General features: G+C 35.4%; 1 protein-coding gene across 1 annotated transcript in view; it reads left to right on the top strand.

Annotated features, from left to right (window-relative positions):
• The first annotated feature begins 952 nt into the window (after positions 1-952).
• The window catches only part of ano8b (anoctamin 8b), a 31,313-nt gene continuing 15,074 nt past the window's right edge, over positions 953-17,191 (top strand). Inside the window, exons 1-9 of the mRNA XM_051122918.1 lie at positions 953-1,440; positions 9,341-9,451; positions 10,648-10,780; positions 11,655-11,793; positions 14,025-14,121; positions 14,381-14,497; positions 14,827-14,954; positions 15,122-15,283; positions 16,118-16,270. Of these exons, the coding sequence (XP_050978875.1) occupies positions 1,260-1,440; positions 9,341-9,451; positions 10,648-10,780; positions 11,655-11,793; positions 14,025-14,121; positions 14,381-14,497; positions 14,827-14,954; positions 15,122-15,283; positions 16,118-16,270 (1,221 nt within the window). The 5' untranslated portion in view covers positions 953-1,259. The remainder of the gene's footprint in view (positions 1,441-9,340; positions 9,452-10,647; positions 10,781-11,654; positions 11,794-14,024; positions 14,122-14,380; positions 14,498-14,826; positions 14,955-15,121; positions 15,284-16,117; positions 16,271-17,191) is intronic.

Genomic DNA, 17,191 nt, shown 5'->3' on the forward strand with positions numbered 1-17,191 from the left:
GCAGAACTGTAATTAAATAAAACAAAATCTAGTTAAACAGTATATTATAGATAACTATTTAAATATAAATAATATTTAGACAGTATGGAAATAATAATTCTTGACTATATCTGCCTGGATTTTGGAGAAAACTACCCTGTTATATGCCTTTGATTATGCTCTTTTGTTCAGAGAGAGGTATAATAGATCACCTTCATAGTTAAGCCATTCTGAAATATTCAGCTGGGAAGATATTTTTGCATTAATTAATAAATAATACCCTGCTTCATCCTTTTGGACAGGCTTTGTCTCATTTTAGTCCCACAGAAACAAAGAGGGAGAAATACATTCACAAATACACCTTTTTGAACACATATGCAAGGATTGAGTTAGTATGTAATCAATGATGCAATTAACAGCAGTTTTACTGTAAATTATGGGTAGCTGGATAGTTAAATTCTTTGGGATGTTGGCATGCAAAAAAAATGTTAACAGTATTTGTAATTGTTTTATAATCATTTTGCATGCAATTTTTATGAGCTCATATTAACTGGGAGACTATGCAATATTCATAATAATATGAATTTGTCACCTTGCAGGGCTATTTAAAATTGAATTATTTGCCAAATATATTTATATAAATTAAAACCAAAAAACTTAGTTGATAAAAAGATTATGCCTTCACACAAATTATTGCATTGAAGACTATTATGATTTGCTCTTCTCACACTTACTCTATAAAGTAACTAATACAGGTTCCAGTTGAAAAAAAAATCTTTTAACAATTTCATGTTTAATTTGTTTGGCAAAAAGAAGGTAAATGTAAAATACTATAATAATATTTAGCATTTCATTACATATAAGTCAGCAAATCTGTAAAACCTTCAGCCTAAAAGAAATGCAGAGTTTTGACATTCTAAATGCTGAGGTTTGATTTCTAATGTACAGATCGATACATCAATACACTCATGCTGAGCTCAGCCAGCTAATGCATGTCTCTTATGAGAGGGTGGCAGTGTGAGTAGACTATATCTGTATCTGTTTGAAAGCAAAGACAGACAGAGAGAGAGAGGCGGCGTATATCTTCTCCTCTTCTTTGTCCCTCCTCCACCATAGTACTCCTCCTCACGCCGCAGTCGGTCTCTCCTCGCATCCCGCCGCAAACAGGATGACTCACAACAACCTTCACTTCACCCTCACCTTCATTTAACCCAGCCAGTGTGTTTTCACACACACTGCGCCCCATTTCTACATCCATTCCCCGCTGAAACGGCAGCAGCATGATGCCCGACACGGCGGCGGCGGCGGCCGCTGCTGCATCATCGGCGAGCAACATCAGCAGCAGCAGCAGCAGCGACAGCGAGAGCTCGCGGCACAGACACCGAGCACAGGGAGACGCGGAGCGGCCAGAGCAGCAGCAGCACAGCGCTGCCCCCCAGCCCACATCAGCGGGCGTTTTGGGTGAGTCCGGAGAGGGCGAATACGGACGGGACAGGTGGATGTGACGCGAGAGGAGAGCAGGCATAAGGGACAGACGGCATATCCTTCGAGCAGAACGAACAATGCGGCGCTTTGTTATGCTGTCTGCCCCTTATGTCTATTATGCTGCCGGGATACATGCGTTAAAAACTCTCCCTGTTGATGTATTTGTGGCCTATAGAAGGTCATGCGGCAGCATCACTTCAAATAGAGCTGTTGTCTACATAATATGGGCCATGCGCTACTTTTTTCCGCTCGACTAGTGCTTTTTCACGGGCCTTTGGGCAGGTTCAAGTTTTCTGAGGTGATTTTGTTGCTTAAGTCATCTTCTGTTTTGAGAAATTGTTTCTGTTTTGGCTTTTGTTTATGCTTGGATGGCCTTCTTATTGTGGATTGTTGTGAACCATTATAGACAGTTAGTTCTGGTCCTCGAATCTGATTGGATGAACCCTGTTCCAGGAGTGCTGATATTTAGTCCAACCTCATTGGGACTTTTATAATCACTGTGTTTGTCTCTGTTTGGCATGTGCAGATGATGTGAAAAGTACAGAGGTATTTTTAAAAGTTAAAGTATTAGTGTTTTCTAAGGGTACATAATGTGTACTACAAAACGGAGAAGTTTTTCCTTTGTGTTTTTGAAAAGTTTTGCATACAGAGGAAAACAGGTTGCATACAGTTGTCAAAAGGATCCCAGTTCACACTGTGTTATGTACGACAGGACAGTTAATGGCAATGACGTTTTTCGTGGATTGATGATAACTGTATCTTTTTTAAAGGCTTAGTTGAAATTCAAAAATGAAAATTCTGTCAATAATTACTCATCCTTATGTCGTTCCAAAACAGTAAGACTTTCGTTCATCTTCCGAACACAAATGAAGATATTTTCGGTGACATTCGAGAGCTTTCTGAACCTACATAGACGGCAATGCAACCAACACTTTCAAGGCCCAGAAAAGTAGTAAGAACATCATTAAAATAGTCCATGTGACATCAGTGGTTCAACCTTAATGCTACGGGAATACTTAACAGTCCAGGCAGAGTAAGACAAGATGAGCATTTGAGAATAAAAAGTATTTAAATTGTATTTTTTAATGTAACAACCGATCGTTTTGCTAGATACGACCCTTCTTCCTTGGCTGGGATCGTTTACAACCGCATTTGTGATTGTTTGAAGCCGCATTTAAACTGCCTTTTGGAAGTTCAAAACTTCTGAAAATGGAAAAGAAAAATGCAGAAATGTTTTCCTCAAAAAACATAATTTCTTTACGACTGAAAAAAGAAAGACATGAACATCTTGGATGACAAGGGGGTGAGTACATTATATGTGAATCTTTGTTCTGGAAGTGGAGTTTTCCTTTAAAGCATGAATAGCTGAAGGAACAAAACTGTGGCTTTCCAGGACTGACGTTTGCCACCCCTGGTATATGCTTTTGTTAAACCATCTGTTTGCATTAATTCAAGTTTTTTTGTTTATTTGTTTATTTTTTGGCATTTGGGTCTTTATTATTATAGGACAGTATAGACATGACAGGATGCAAAGTGGGAAAGAGAGACGGGGGTGCAATCGGCAAAAGTTTCTTGAACCAGGATTCGAACTCGGGATGCCCATTTAGCGCAATCGGGCTATATGTTGCACCATGGTTATCAGCACCAACAATTCAAGTTATCTTTAAAATAATCATGTTTAACAGTGGAATTCTGGTGAAAAAACACAGAAAACTACAGAAATCAGAGTGGATTGAAGTGGAGTGACTTTAGTTTCATTATGTCTTAAACCTTTGTCTGTTTGTCTGATTTTATTAACTTTTTTGCTTTATAGCTGGTTGGCTTCATTCATGGCTTAAAGATTTAACAAAGACTTTTTTTAAAATATAATCATTTTGCTTAAAGCATCTTGTTCCCTTAGTATAAAGAGAGTAGGTTTGTTTGTGATTATTTATATGCTGGGTGTGAAGAGAATAGTTTGCGCAATATATATTCTGGGTGTACAGCGTTAAATCTGGCGTATCCTGGGCTGTGTCTTTCAGGGTTATGCAGTGAGTTTTAGACATCAGCAGTGGAGTAGACAGAGACATTATCTGAACCATTAGCGCTCACATGATGTCATTGCCTCAATTGTTATTTCATAAGCTGAATGAAAGGCCAGCAATTTAAAGATGGATGGCTGTGTCAGAAACTGGTTGTGTTTATTAGAGATCTGTTGTTGTAAACAGCTGCAGATATCTCACCTGAGCACAGTGGTAAAACTTTAAATGGTTGTTAAAGCTCTAACATTGTTTTAGTTGGTGTGATGGAGCTTTGAAGAGGTCCTGTTTTGTTACATTGTGATTTTTGAGCCTGGTGGACACTCTCTCCGAAAAAAAGGTACAAAAGCTGTCACCGGGATATATATAAGCACCTAAAAATGTACATATAGCTTTTGTACCTTTTTTCTGAGAGTGTACCAAACTTCAAGATTTTTTTTTGATACTGTATTATGTAGGTTTATAGCAAACCACAGCCAGTATGTTTTGAGATTACGTTTCCTCACTGTGGAAGTCTCTGTGAAAGATTACAGCTGTCTTTAACAGTTAACGATCTCGTGTTTCAACTCCAGTGTGTCCAAACGACACGTTTACATTTCGAGACGACACTCAAGACTCGCTCAAGTTGAGGTTTCGTTCCTTCAACTCATAATAGCAGCTGTTGTTATAGCTCACATTCATAAACAAGTTTATGAATAAAAAATTTTTGTTAGAGTTCCTCCAGAATGTATTCATTAAGTCATAAAAAGTCTTTGGAAATATAGTGCAGAAATATTACAACTTGTCACTCTCAGATGACATTTGAAGAACCATTTCAGCCATTGCTGTGTCCGGGACATTTAAGAAATGAAAAATAAAGCACACTATGGAAGTACTGGATCTTTCTGATAGGATTTTTGGTATATCTACATCAGATTTAAGAAATTAATTAACACTTTTATTCAGAGTTTTAAATGCTGTTGTATTCATCAAAGACTCCTGAATAATAATAATAATAATAATAATAATACAAAATGTTTATTGGGCAGCAAATAAGCATATTAGAATGATTTATGAAGGATCATGTGACAAGACTGGAGTAATGATGCTAAAAAAATTGAGCTAAATTTAAATCCTCATTATATGTATGGTAACTAGTTTTAGAGCTATCAGAACCATTTCCATTTTGAGTCAATATAAATTAGCGCAAATATTTTTCATATCTGTGTGAAACCTGTGAATGGCTCATTTAATTGCAGTTCTTCATTTCATATTTTCTTCTTTACACACTACATTCAGATAAATTAAATGGTATTATTAAACTCTGTAATCAGCTTGTTGTACTATGGGAAATGACAAAGCTTGTATTCAAATTCCAGCCCATTCAGCCATTCATAATTTATGCTTTCTCTCACAATGCCCCGAGTAGAAGACTATCTGCTTCACAGGATTGCTTTATGAAAACAGTAAATATATTTCTCATTTGCACATGAAACATTTGTTTTTGATATACTGTATCAACATTTATTTGTTGTCCACTGCAGTCTGATTCTGTACCTGACCATGCATTAAATTCTTCAGTGGCTTTGTTCATAATGCTTTAATAATTACCAGACTTTATTGGCTCATCAGCAGTATGAAATATTGCTGTTTTGCAGTTTTGTCATTTTTAGCACCCTTTCATTTTCAAATAAACGTTTTTTAGCATTTCATAATGTCTGGCTGTTGTGACCCCTCTGATAGCAAAAGTGCACTCACAGAGCTAAATTACTGCAGCGTTTGAAAGGAATCCAAAAATTGAGAGGATTTGCCTTTGCTTGTGTAGTTTTTATACTGTACCCTCCATTAAGAAGTTCACAGATTTCATTGTTTATTATTTCTGAAGCGTTCTCTCTGCACATCTAACTGCTGTCTTCTCTCTCGCTGATCCTGGACTGGAGATGTGTAGCATTACGACAGCATGGCATCACTCATACATTTGGCTTTACACACCAGGTAAAAATAAAGCTTTGAGAGTTCTAGGAAAACCGAGCCAGTGAGCGCTGACTGATGATTGGCCAGATCGCATGTGTCTACAAGTGACATGTGTTATGAGTTTGATGATGCTTTACTTCAGACAATGTAGTAAAGCCATCTGTTCTGACTTTTTGTGTGTGTGTGTGGATTAGAGTGGGAAAGAAAAAGAAATAAAAATCCACTTAAAGTTACAGTAAAACCGGACAGCTGAGGCCTGCTAGAAATCATTGTAAAAATACTATGATACTGTTTCAGACATTAAGATTTTTTACATCAAAAACATCATAATTTAGAAGTAACTGGCTATTTTCTGTCCAGTTTTGACCCTCCTCATCAAAACGCTCTGTTTGAATAGGCATGGCGGATTGTAGACGCAGAAATAAATGCCCACTGCTGTGATTGGCTAATAGTCGTGTATGTTTGACAGCCTACATTGTTCATAGATGGACGCTGCTGTGATTTAGGTTAAAAATACATAAATACTCAGTACATATCAAACCATCTGTAATAACAGACAAAGCAATAGTGACCACGTAATAAAAACAGTTACTCACATTTGTGTGTTGTGAAATTACTGTCGGATACATTATAGTCGGCACAGCATCGTCTTTTAGTTTCAATCTTTCTTAAAATCCTGCGTTGAATTGTGCTTTGTTTGTAAATGAATCTGTGGTTAAATGAAGTGAACAAACCAATTTCTTACAGACATGGTCTGGAACTTCAGTAAAAGTAAAGTTCATTTATTCTTTCCCAATGTTGGGTTCAGAAGAAAGGAAATGCAAAGACTGTTTTTCCACAACTTGGCACGGCGTCTGGTTGTCTTTGGAGCCTTCTTTATAATTTGGTTTGTGCATAGACCTGCTTTCGCCTCTCATTGTTTACCCTATATGTGCAAATCAGTGGGTGGGGCTAAACAGGTAGTAATCTTCTTCTGTGGATTTGGTGTTTCGCCACACTATTACATCATAAAATGGCACATTTCACAACCTGTAGTTTTGGCAGATTGGTTTCAGTATAACCTGTTTTTAGACTAATGGGAACATTTTAAATTTTGAAACTTTTTATAGTAAAATGACCTCTTTTAGACCAATTCAATGTTTGCAAACAGTGATTACATTTTTTTGTGGACAGAGCCTATCTGGTGGCACAAAATGTCGGTTTTCAAGTAGAAGTTTATGGAAGCCATTGGATAAAAGGCAAATTTGAGTTTATATTTAAAAATTCTGACTTTATTCTTGCAATTCCGGGATTATATCCCACAATTTTGATAAGAAAAATCAACTCTATTTCCCCCATTTAGTCATGTTCGACGTTACATTCACTGACGTCTATTGGACGTAACGTCTCCGTTTCCCTCCTTCAGCGAATGAGGGTTACAAGAGTAACCTAGACATTTTCCCTCGGCTCAGAATCATGAGTTTATATCCCACACTTCTGGCTTTTTTTCCTCAGAAATGACAAACTTGATATTGTTGAGTTAAATCGAGTTATAAAGTTCAAACTAGCAGATATAACCACAGGAATGTGAGATAAAATAGGTAAATGATATAGTTTTAAATAGTATTTCATACTGTAACTGTAGGGCTAATACAATATGTCCTCTATGAACTGCATGTATGCAGTTCATAGAGACAAATGTATGTATGTGTATGTGTATGTAGACAAATTGTGTATGTAGACAAATTGTTTGAATGAAATTAATGCTTTAAAAGTAGAGTAATCATAGTAGTTTTCATCCATAGTCTGTCTATTTAAACTTCTGCGTTTAGCCTCAAATGGCGTCTTTGATGACAGTATTGTTTAAAAAAGATTTGCATTCTGATTCTGACATCCAAAGGCACAACAATACATTTTTTCTCTTATTTTATGGATTTTAGCCATTTACCTGTTACCAGTGTTTTTCTGCCACCACAATGTGCGCGCAGCTGCAGTGTGTGATGTAACTGTGATGTCTACTCAAATTGGTTTATATGTCAAAAGATCAAAAGAAAAAAACAAACATAAAATACTATCAGGGTAACACAAATTATGGTACAATACTGCACCAAACATTCAAATAAACACCTTGATGCACATAGAATCCAATTGTGATGCATCATACAGGGAATTTAGGATCATCAAAAAACTTTTCACAGTAAAATGATCTAAACTGTTTTTTGCTTACAAATAATACATTGATAGACACTGATATCTCCTCTTGCAGATATCAAGTGCTGATATTTGTCCTTTGGTGATATTTTATGATAATCTTATTTCCCTAGCAGATTATTTAGTAAAGTGCTGGATAGTGAGCTGAGATTGTGGTAGATTTATGTAGACTGTGTCCCACTTTCTGAAGGTCATGCATCAGTGAGCATGAAGCCACTGTGAGCAGCTGAACATTTACAGAGCAGCCGCTGCCAAAAACACAACACGACTGACCAGAACCTTTTTATTTGTGTTTAAATGCATTATAGTCTCTAAATAGTTACTTGAAATATATGCATTAATTTGACTCTGAAATTGAAATTTGGTGCTTAAGAAACATTTCCTATTATTATCAATGTTGAATTTCTTTCACGATACTTTCAGGCAAAGTCCTGAAAGTATACATATACATATATATAATCTAACTTGAAAAAGTAGTGATATATAGGAGTGTGAGTTTTTTACTAACTTTTTAAAATTAGTCTTCCCATTAATGCCATTTTAATGTTCATTCATACTGATTTGCGAGTGTCCGTGAACACGAGGCGGGAATTATCACATGAACCAAACACAGCCGAACATAACTGCATTTTTGTGTATTTGAACCCTTTTCAAAAATGATTGTATGATTTTGAGATCCATCTTTTCACACTGAGGACAACTGAGGGACTCATATGCAACTATTACAGAAGGTTCAAATGCTCACCAATGCTCCAGAAGGAAACACAATGCATTAAGAGCCGGGGGGTAAAAACTTTTTGAATTTGAAGATCAGGGTAAATTTAACTTTGTATCTTCTGTAGCTTCTGAAGGGCAGTACTTAATGATAAAACATATGATATTTAGCCAAATAAGAAAAATGTACACATCCTAATTCTGTTCAAAAGTTTTCACCCCTGGCTCTTAATGCATCATTTTTCCTTCTGAAGCATCAGTGAGTGTTTAAACCTTCTGTAATAGTTGCATATGAGTCCCTCAGTTGTCCTCAGTGTGAAAAGATGGATCTCAAAATCATACAGTCATTGTTGGAAAGGGTTCAAATACACAAAAATGCTGAAAAACCAAAGTATCTGTGGGACCCTAAGGATTTTTCTGAAGAACAGTGGGCAGTTTAACTGTTCATGACAAACAAGGGACTCATGAACAAATATCACCAAACAAAAAAACACAGCTGTGGATCATTCAGGTAACAACACAGTATTAAGAATTGAATGGGGTAAGTTTTATAAATTCAACTATTATTTTCACTTGTGGACTACATGTTAACATCTTTTATGTGAAATATCTTATTCAGGTGAGTAGTAAATAAAAAAATAACATGCATTTTGTATGATCCCTCTTATTTTGGTCAAATAATTAACATTTTGCAGATTCTGCAAGGTGTATGTAAACTTATGAGCTCAACTGTATATACACACTGAGCTAACTCTCTGAGGTTATTGTTCATATTCAGACACTGGCCGCTGTGCTGTCGGGACTCCAGCGCTGGAGCATTCGCTTATGTCTCCTCTTCTCATGTTTCAAGGGGAATGACTGTGACATTTAAACTTGGCACCACGAGTGAGGGGGAGAATGAGCGGCATGGAGTGGCTCTGTTTGTCCATAGCAGCATTGCAAAGTGACTGACGTTTGTTTTCTTTTCTTTCCTCTGTCTCTGTCCTTGTTGTGTTTTTCAGATAAGCTATTTGGGAAGCGGCTGCTGCAGGCCGGGAGACACATCATGTCCCATAAATCCTGGATGAAGACGGTGCCCACAGAGAACTGTGATGTCCTTATGACGTTTCCAGGTGCTGCAGATGTTTTTCCTGTCTCTTTCTTTCTACATTTCGTACAAAACACAAAATAAATACCTTTTTTTTAAATTATTGTTATGCTATGATATTGCTGTGGTATTTGAATGTGGTAATCTTTCAGTGCAATGATATATATTAGTATAATATATATGTAGTCTGTAATCCAAAATACTTTCTTGTAAGTAACCTCAAATATGTGAGAAGAAATATATAAGTCATTTTTATTATTTATGTATAATGCATAATTTCTTGTCAATTTGTTCAAAAGATAGCAAAAATTTGAACAAGGTTAAGAACGGAAAATATGTGTGAGAATGTTCTCCTGTATTTGCAAATCTCCTGCAACTGAGTATCAATTTTAGTACAAAACATATTAATAAATCATGATTTGTTTTGAAAACGTCCAAGACCCAGTGAAAATTAGCAGTTGTTAGTGTTTCTATCTGACCTAACCCTTAAAAATGGCGTTTGTTTTTACCTCAGCATAGTCAGGTTCATCACATTAAATAATATTTTTAATAAAACCAGTTAATTTAGATCTGGGTTATTGTGTTTAATTAAAATTAAGACCATAAATTAACAAAAAATGTACTTAAAATAAAATAAACTGAATTAACTGAATTAAAATTATATATATATATAAAAAAATAAATAAATTGTATCAAATTTATAAAACAAATTATTTAGTTTCAGCTAGTTTACAGGGCAGGATTGATCATTTTCACTTAGCTTATCTTGATGTACTAAAATACTAGAACTTAAATAAAAATGAATAAATTAGTCAAATTAAAAAAATACTAACTAAACTACAGTTAACATGAAAATATTAAAATAAATTTTATTAAAAATATAGAATCTCAGTATCTCAGTGATACTAAAATGATTTATTTCGATATCAGGGTTGTGCTTCATTGAGAATGCCCATTTTAATTGCTGAATTAATAATTGATAAAGCAAACAGGATGTGCAATTGTAATTTAAAATACAAGTAGGTAAAATTAAAACAGAATCCATGTGTTTTTGTGTGAATTTACATTATTCAGACCTGTGAACTGATTTTATCCGAACAGACACATTCCTACTACCTGCTGAAACAAACAAAATATGCTGGTGTTTTGCATGGCTATATTTTTTAGTGGAGTGCCTCAATGTAATAAATTACATATTGGTGTTTATTTGTCTCCATACAGACACCACAGATGACCACACGCTGCTCTGGCTTCTGAACCACATACGGCTCGGCATCCCAGAACTCATTATCCAGATCCGACATCACAAACACACCAGAATGTACGCCTTCTTCGTCACGGCCACATACGAAAAGTGAGAGGGAAATGCCTTTTATTTTTCCTATAGTTAAATCTCCTTTGTTTATTAACATTTTTTCAGGTGATGTTGATGTAATTATCATGTACACCACATGAGATGAGACATGAGGATCAAGCAAAGGTTAATTTGATGATTATTTTCATGTTCCAACAAGATTCTCTAAAAAATTGTGGACCTCATGGGAGCTCATTTCAACAAGACAATTTATAAAATACACTACCATTTAAAATAATAAGAGTCAGTACGATGTTTTTGAAAGAAGTCTTTTATGCTCACCAAGGCTGCATTTATTTGATTAAAAAAACAGTAATATTGTGAAATATTATTAAAATTTTAAAATAGCTATTTTCTATGTGAATATATTATGAAATGTTATTTATTTCTGTGAGTCAAAGCTGAATTTTCAGCATCATTACTCCAGTCTTCAGTGTCACATGATCCTTCAGAAATTATTGTAATATGCTGATTTCTGATTATTATCAATGTTAAAAACAGTTGTGCTGCTTCATATTTTTTGTAAAGTCCATCATACATTTTGTTTTTTCAAGATTTGATGAAAAAAACATCAAAAGGACATCATTTATTTGAAATTTTTGACAACGTCAACGCTTTTATTGTTACTTCTTGATCAATTTAATCAGTGTTATTAAAGTTAACTAACCATAACCATAAAATGCATTTTCATTACTTGAAATAAATGTTAACTAAAATTTAAAAAAAAATGTTCTAAGCCCAAACTTTTGAATGCTAGTGTACACAGAAGTTTGTTCTGGAACATACATTTTTTTCTTTGCTTTATTATTGTTCATGGTTAAAGGCTAGCTTGTGTTTGATGTTAATGCTGATGTATTTTTTATTGTGTGCTCAGTCTTTTACGAGGGGCTGAAGAGATGGGACTGCAGAAAGCTGTGAAGCCGGAGTTTGGTGGCGGCTCTCGCAGTTTCTCCTGTGAGGAAGATTACATCTACGAGAACATTGAGAGTGAACTCTGTTTCTTCACCTCACAGGTCCTTCATAATATTGAGCATAAAGGTTTTGCTAAAGCATTAAGTTTGTTTTTTCCACTTGTTATCAAGACTGCTGATGACATCTAATTTAAACAGAAAAAGGCTATTAAAACATCTAAATAAACTGGTTTTATTATAGGAAAAAAGGTTATTTAATATCACTGAATAAGCATAAATAGATTCATTTATACCAACAAAACAACAACATTTGTATGGGTTAAATCAGGTAGAAGGGTAGGAAATACTGCTGCTGCACCTATAACATAGAGTGCACAGCATAAGTGAGTACACCCTCTTTAAAACTTAACAAATTCAGCAATTACTCTACTTAGAAGACCTGTTAGGGTTCTTTGGAGATATAATGTTCCAACAAGCCTGCTTGATTATTGATTATCAAAAAAGAATGTAAAAAAATTATTTAGGAAAATAAGATATTTTTATCAAAGTGATAAAATGTTGTGTTGCAAAAATGAGTACACCCTCCTGAAAGTTACTAAATCTAATGTAGATTTAAGGCAGATCAACAGGTAAGTATATGGAACTAAAACTTTTAAAAGCAAGTAATTTCCTGACAATTAAAAGTGAATCATGTTCAGACTTAATTCTGGCAACAATGGAACCACTTGGTAGAGAACTGCCAGGTGGCTTATTTCTTAGCACAAAAGAGGACAGTGGTACAAGAGGAATACCAAATCATTGTTTTAAGTGTGAAAACAGCAGAAGTAAAACCAACATTCAAAAGCAATGGACTTGACAAGGCTCCTGAAATAAACAGGCCTTTACTTTAAATTTTCATTTAGTGATGAATGAATTTTTGCTAGAACAAGAGCAGGAGAAACACCAAGAAAGTGTCTAAGAGCTGGCAAAAGCTATGAAAAGAGTGACACTTTATCTCACAGAGTAAGATGCAGTCTGCAGGGTGACATGCATGGTTGTTTATCCACACCAGAACTACCTACTGTAGCCAAAGCACAATAAACTCATTTAACCTTTTCCAAAGCCCGTATTTACAAAATATAGACTTTTTGGAATCCATACCCTGGTTTCCATAAGTCAATTTCAGATCCAAAAGCATCCAAAATGTTATGTTGTTGCTTGAGGAGGAGTACAGTGAGAAGTGCCTGGTTCCCACGGTGATGTTCAGTGGTAGTAAAGCTCTTATATTGGGATGTATTGGGATGTACCAAAAACATCCAAAATGTTATGTTGTTGCTTGAGGAGGAGTACAGTGAGAGGTGCCTGTTTCCCACAGTGATGTTCAGTGGTAGTAAAGCTCTTATATTGGGATGTATGAGTGCTGAAGGTGTGAAGGAGTTGTATATTATTATTGTTGTCATTATTTCACACAACACTGTGTGATGTAATACAAAAACTTGAAACAGAAGAACCCTCTCCTCATTCCCTGCGTTGTTGGACATTTTTTCAGCATGACGATGATATGCATTCTTCCAACATGAAAATCCTTCAGTGGACATGTATTTTACCCAGTTTTAACACTCTTGAGTGGCTGTGGTGGATTCTGTAGAGATGAGCTGAGCGACACTCCCCATTAAAGATCGGGCCATTTAAGGAAGTCATCCTCGAGGAGTTAAACAGGACAAATGTGACCATTTGTCATGAACTTGTACACTCAGTGCCAAGAAGGGTCAGAGCAGTATACTTAAAGTTCTGGAGGACATACTACTTACTAGATCCTCCATTTAAACAAAATTGGCTTAGTTACTTAGTTTACAGAAAATATTGGCATATATATATATATACATATTTTTAAATATATGTTTAATACATTTACATTTTGCCATCGTTCCATGAGTTATGTTAGTGATCATTAAGAAAATATATCTTTTATATTTATTCAGAGGGGTTGTACTTATTTATGCTGTGCACTGTATATGAAATAACACCCAAATATAACATACATGAAATTACCTCGAGGCAGATCTATACAGGTGAAGCTGGAGAAGGTAAAGGTTTCTGAAGCAAGCTATAACTGCTACAGCAAGCCTAATATCTGAATGTTGCTCAGCAAGCTCATTGGTTGCTGATGTGAATAAACCAATCAGCTGCGCCACGTAAATAATGATGTCATTATATCAGATCGAGTTAGAACCTATCGGCCTGCAGCATCTAGAGTTTCATGACAGAACTTTGAATTTGTGTGGTTATAAACTGAGGGTACAATTAAATGTGAACATTATTATAGATTGAAGCGTATTCTTTCCGTATCACAGGAACGTCAAAGCATAATCAAATACTGGCTGGACAATCTCAGAGCTAAACATGGGGAGGCCCTTCACAACATCCACTTCCTGGAAGGGCAGCCAATCAGTGAGTTCTTCTCTTTAGACTTCCTAAGAGGCCTGAGAAGTGTGTGCCTGATCTGTACCAGTGGCCTGTATGTATGTATAAGTCACTCAGTATCTTGATGGTCTGTACCTGAGAGTAATTTGCTTGTCCGGGCTTTTATATGTTGCTGGTGACAGATGTGGTGAACGTTTCTGGAAGGAAATGTTTTACCAAAGTTTTGAATACCTGTTCATGTTGTGTGTGTGTGTTAGTGAGTGTGAACTGTGTGTGTATGTTCCAGTTCCTGAGCTGAGGGCGCGAGGTGTGATCCAGCAGGTCTTCCCGCTTCATGAGCAGAGGATTCTGGGACAGCTGATGAAGTCATGGGTGCAGGCCGTGTGTGAAAAGCAGCCACTGGGTTAGTAGATAGCAGTGGAAAGTCAACACTGAAATATATTGGAGTTTTTTTGTTTTTGTTTTTTTAGGTTTTGTTATTTTAGAAATTTTTTAAGCTGCTCTTAAAGGGATAGTTCACCCAAAAATAAAAATTACCCCATGGTTTGCTCACCCTCAAGGCCATCCTATGTGTATATGACTTTCTTCTTTCAGACAAATTTTGTATTTTTTTTTACTCTTATTCTATATGCGATTAATCAATAAACAAATTTCCTGTTGACTATTTTATTACTGAGTTTATTGATTAGTTGCTGCACCCCTACTTAGTTTGTGTCTTGTTTGTTTTGCTAGATGATATTTGTGATTATTTTGGCGTGAAGATTGCTATGTACTTCGCCTGGCTGGGTTTCTACACCACATCTATGTTGTATCCAGCTGTTATTGGCTTTGTATTGTGGATGCTCACAGAATCAGATCAGGTATTTGACCACCTAAACAACATAAAAGTGACTTATCCATGATATTCCAAAAGTTTTGAAGCTGTACCATGAATTTAAAGTGAATTAAATGTCATTTATAGAATGATATCTGTATATATGAGTCTACTATTGTTAATGTAATTGATATTTCTGTTGTATGCTTTCAGACCAGCAGGGATATCTGTTGTGTGGTGTTTGCTCTATTTAATGTGGTGTGGGCCACGTTGTTCCTGGAGCGCTGGAAACGCAGAGGAGCAGAGCTCGCCTATAAGTGGGGTACACTGGACACCCCAGCTGAGTCACTGGAGGAGCCCAGACCACAGTTCAGGGTAATGACTAGGGCTGTCAAGCAATTAAGAATTTTAATTCAATTAATTACATAATGTGCAATTAATATGATACATCAATTCTAGCTGAGAAATTACACCCAATAGATAATTTAAAGCCATTGTTGTGTTAAATGAGAAAAACACTGAATAGCAATTACAAAAAAGTAGCTTTAGAAAGAAGTATTTTGATGCAACATTGCATAAATAATAATAATAAATAGATATTAAAGGGGACATCGGATGGCCGTTTTCCACAATTTGGTAAGATTTAGGGTCTTTATGAAATGTCTGCAGCATACTTTGGTTAAATACTTTAGTATTAAATACTTTAGTGCATGTCTCTTTAAGTGATAATGAGCTGCTGTTCACTCCACCTCTCTCTTTGATTTTTTTTGTGGCGTATTACCATAAAAAAACAAACCCACTGCATCCTCAGTGGTTCTGATGTTGGGAGAAACTGAAGACTCTTATGTTCACTTTTATATCCAACAACAAAACACCTATGAATATGATAATAATATGATGTCATACTGCTCAGAAAATGAGTCATTCATTCAGCTAATTCATTCAAACGCTGATTCATTCAAAACTTATTAATTTACTAGTGAACACTATAATTCATTTTTTGGAACTATTTTTGTTCACAAAACTGACAATATTGACAATAATGTGTCTAAAATTTAACACAATATTAACTTTTTGTTTATTTAACTATTGTATAACATCAATTTCGCATTTGCATTTGCAGATATTTGGAAAAAACAGCTCTGATGCATATGAAAACACATCTTAAACTACTCTAAATCATTTTTTCTCTCTTGCTCTTTGGGTCAGGGTGTGAAGAGGTGCAGTCCTGTGACGGGCTGTGAAGAGTTTTATTACCCACCATGGAGGAGGAGAGTGTTCAGATGGCTGGTCAGCTTTCCCGTCTGTATATTATGCCTTTGCTTTGTATTTCTGGCCATGCTTGTCTGCTTTGAGCTTCAGGTGAGTTACACACACTCTTACACACACTGAATTATGGTAGTTGACATGTCCTGCAGTCTGACAGCCTATTTTCAACATTTTTTAATAATTATGCATGCAAATTAAAATCATTTATATCACATGTTGACAAGTAACAGGACCCAATTCATGCCTTATACATTCATGTATCAAATTTTAACCTAATACTGTTATGCTGATTTAAAGTCCATAAACGCATTAGTCCATTTCATAAAGTCCATAATGCAATGCATTAACTACCCTTAAATTATTGTTTCTAATCTGCAAAAAATACATAATTATAATAATAATATATGATATATATAATGCTTCTATGGAAGACCATTTCTGCCACAGAATACAAAAAATTAATAAAAATTAAAAAAATCATAATTTTAAGAAATATGAACATGCAATTCTGAGGATGAAGTCATGAATATGGGATATAAAGATACATATAAACTGATTTTTTCAGTTCTGACTTTTTCTCGCAATTCTGAGGTCATATCTCAGTTGTTTTTCTTATATGTATATATATGGTCATGACCGAAAATATCAGCACCCTTGCAGTTCTGTCAGAAAATGCAACACTTCTCTCAGAAAATTGTTCCAATTGCAAATGTTTTGGTATTCACATGCTTATTGTTTTTGTTTGCACTGCAACAACACAAAAAACAGAGAAGAAAAGTCAAACTTTTTAATGAAACAAAATTAATGAAAAATTACAACGAAGGATTGTTCGATGGTGGATAAAAAACCCAGATTAACTTCCAAACAAATTCAAGCTAATCTGCAGACACAGGGTACAACAGTGTCAGCTCGCACTATCCGTCGCCATCTGAATGAAAAGGGACGCTACGGTAGGAGACCCAGGAGGACACCACTGCATAAAAAAGCAAGACTGGAGTTTGCCAAAACTTATGT

This window comes from Labeo rohita, chromosome 11 (genome assembly GCF_022985175.1).
Source record: "Labeo rohita strain BAU-BD-2019 chromosome 11, IGBB_LRoh.1.0, whole genome shotgun sequence".
Classification (NCBI taxonomy): Eukaryota; Metazoa; Chordata; class Actinopteri; order Cypriniformes; family Cyprinidae; genus Labeo; species Labeo rohita.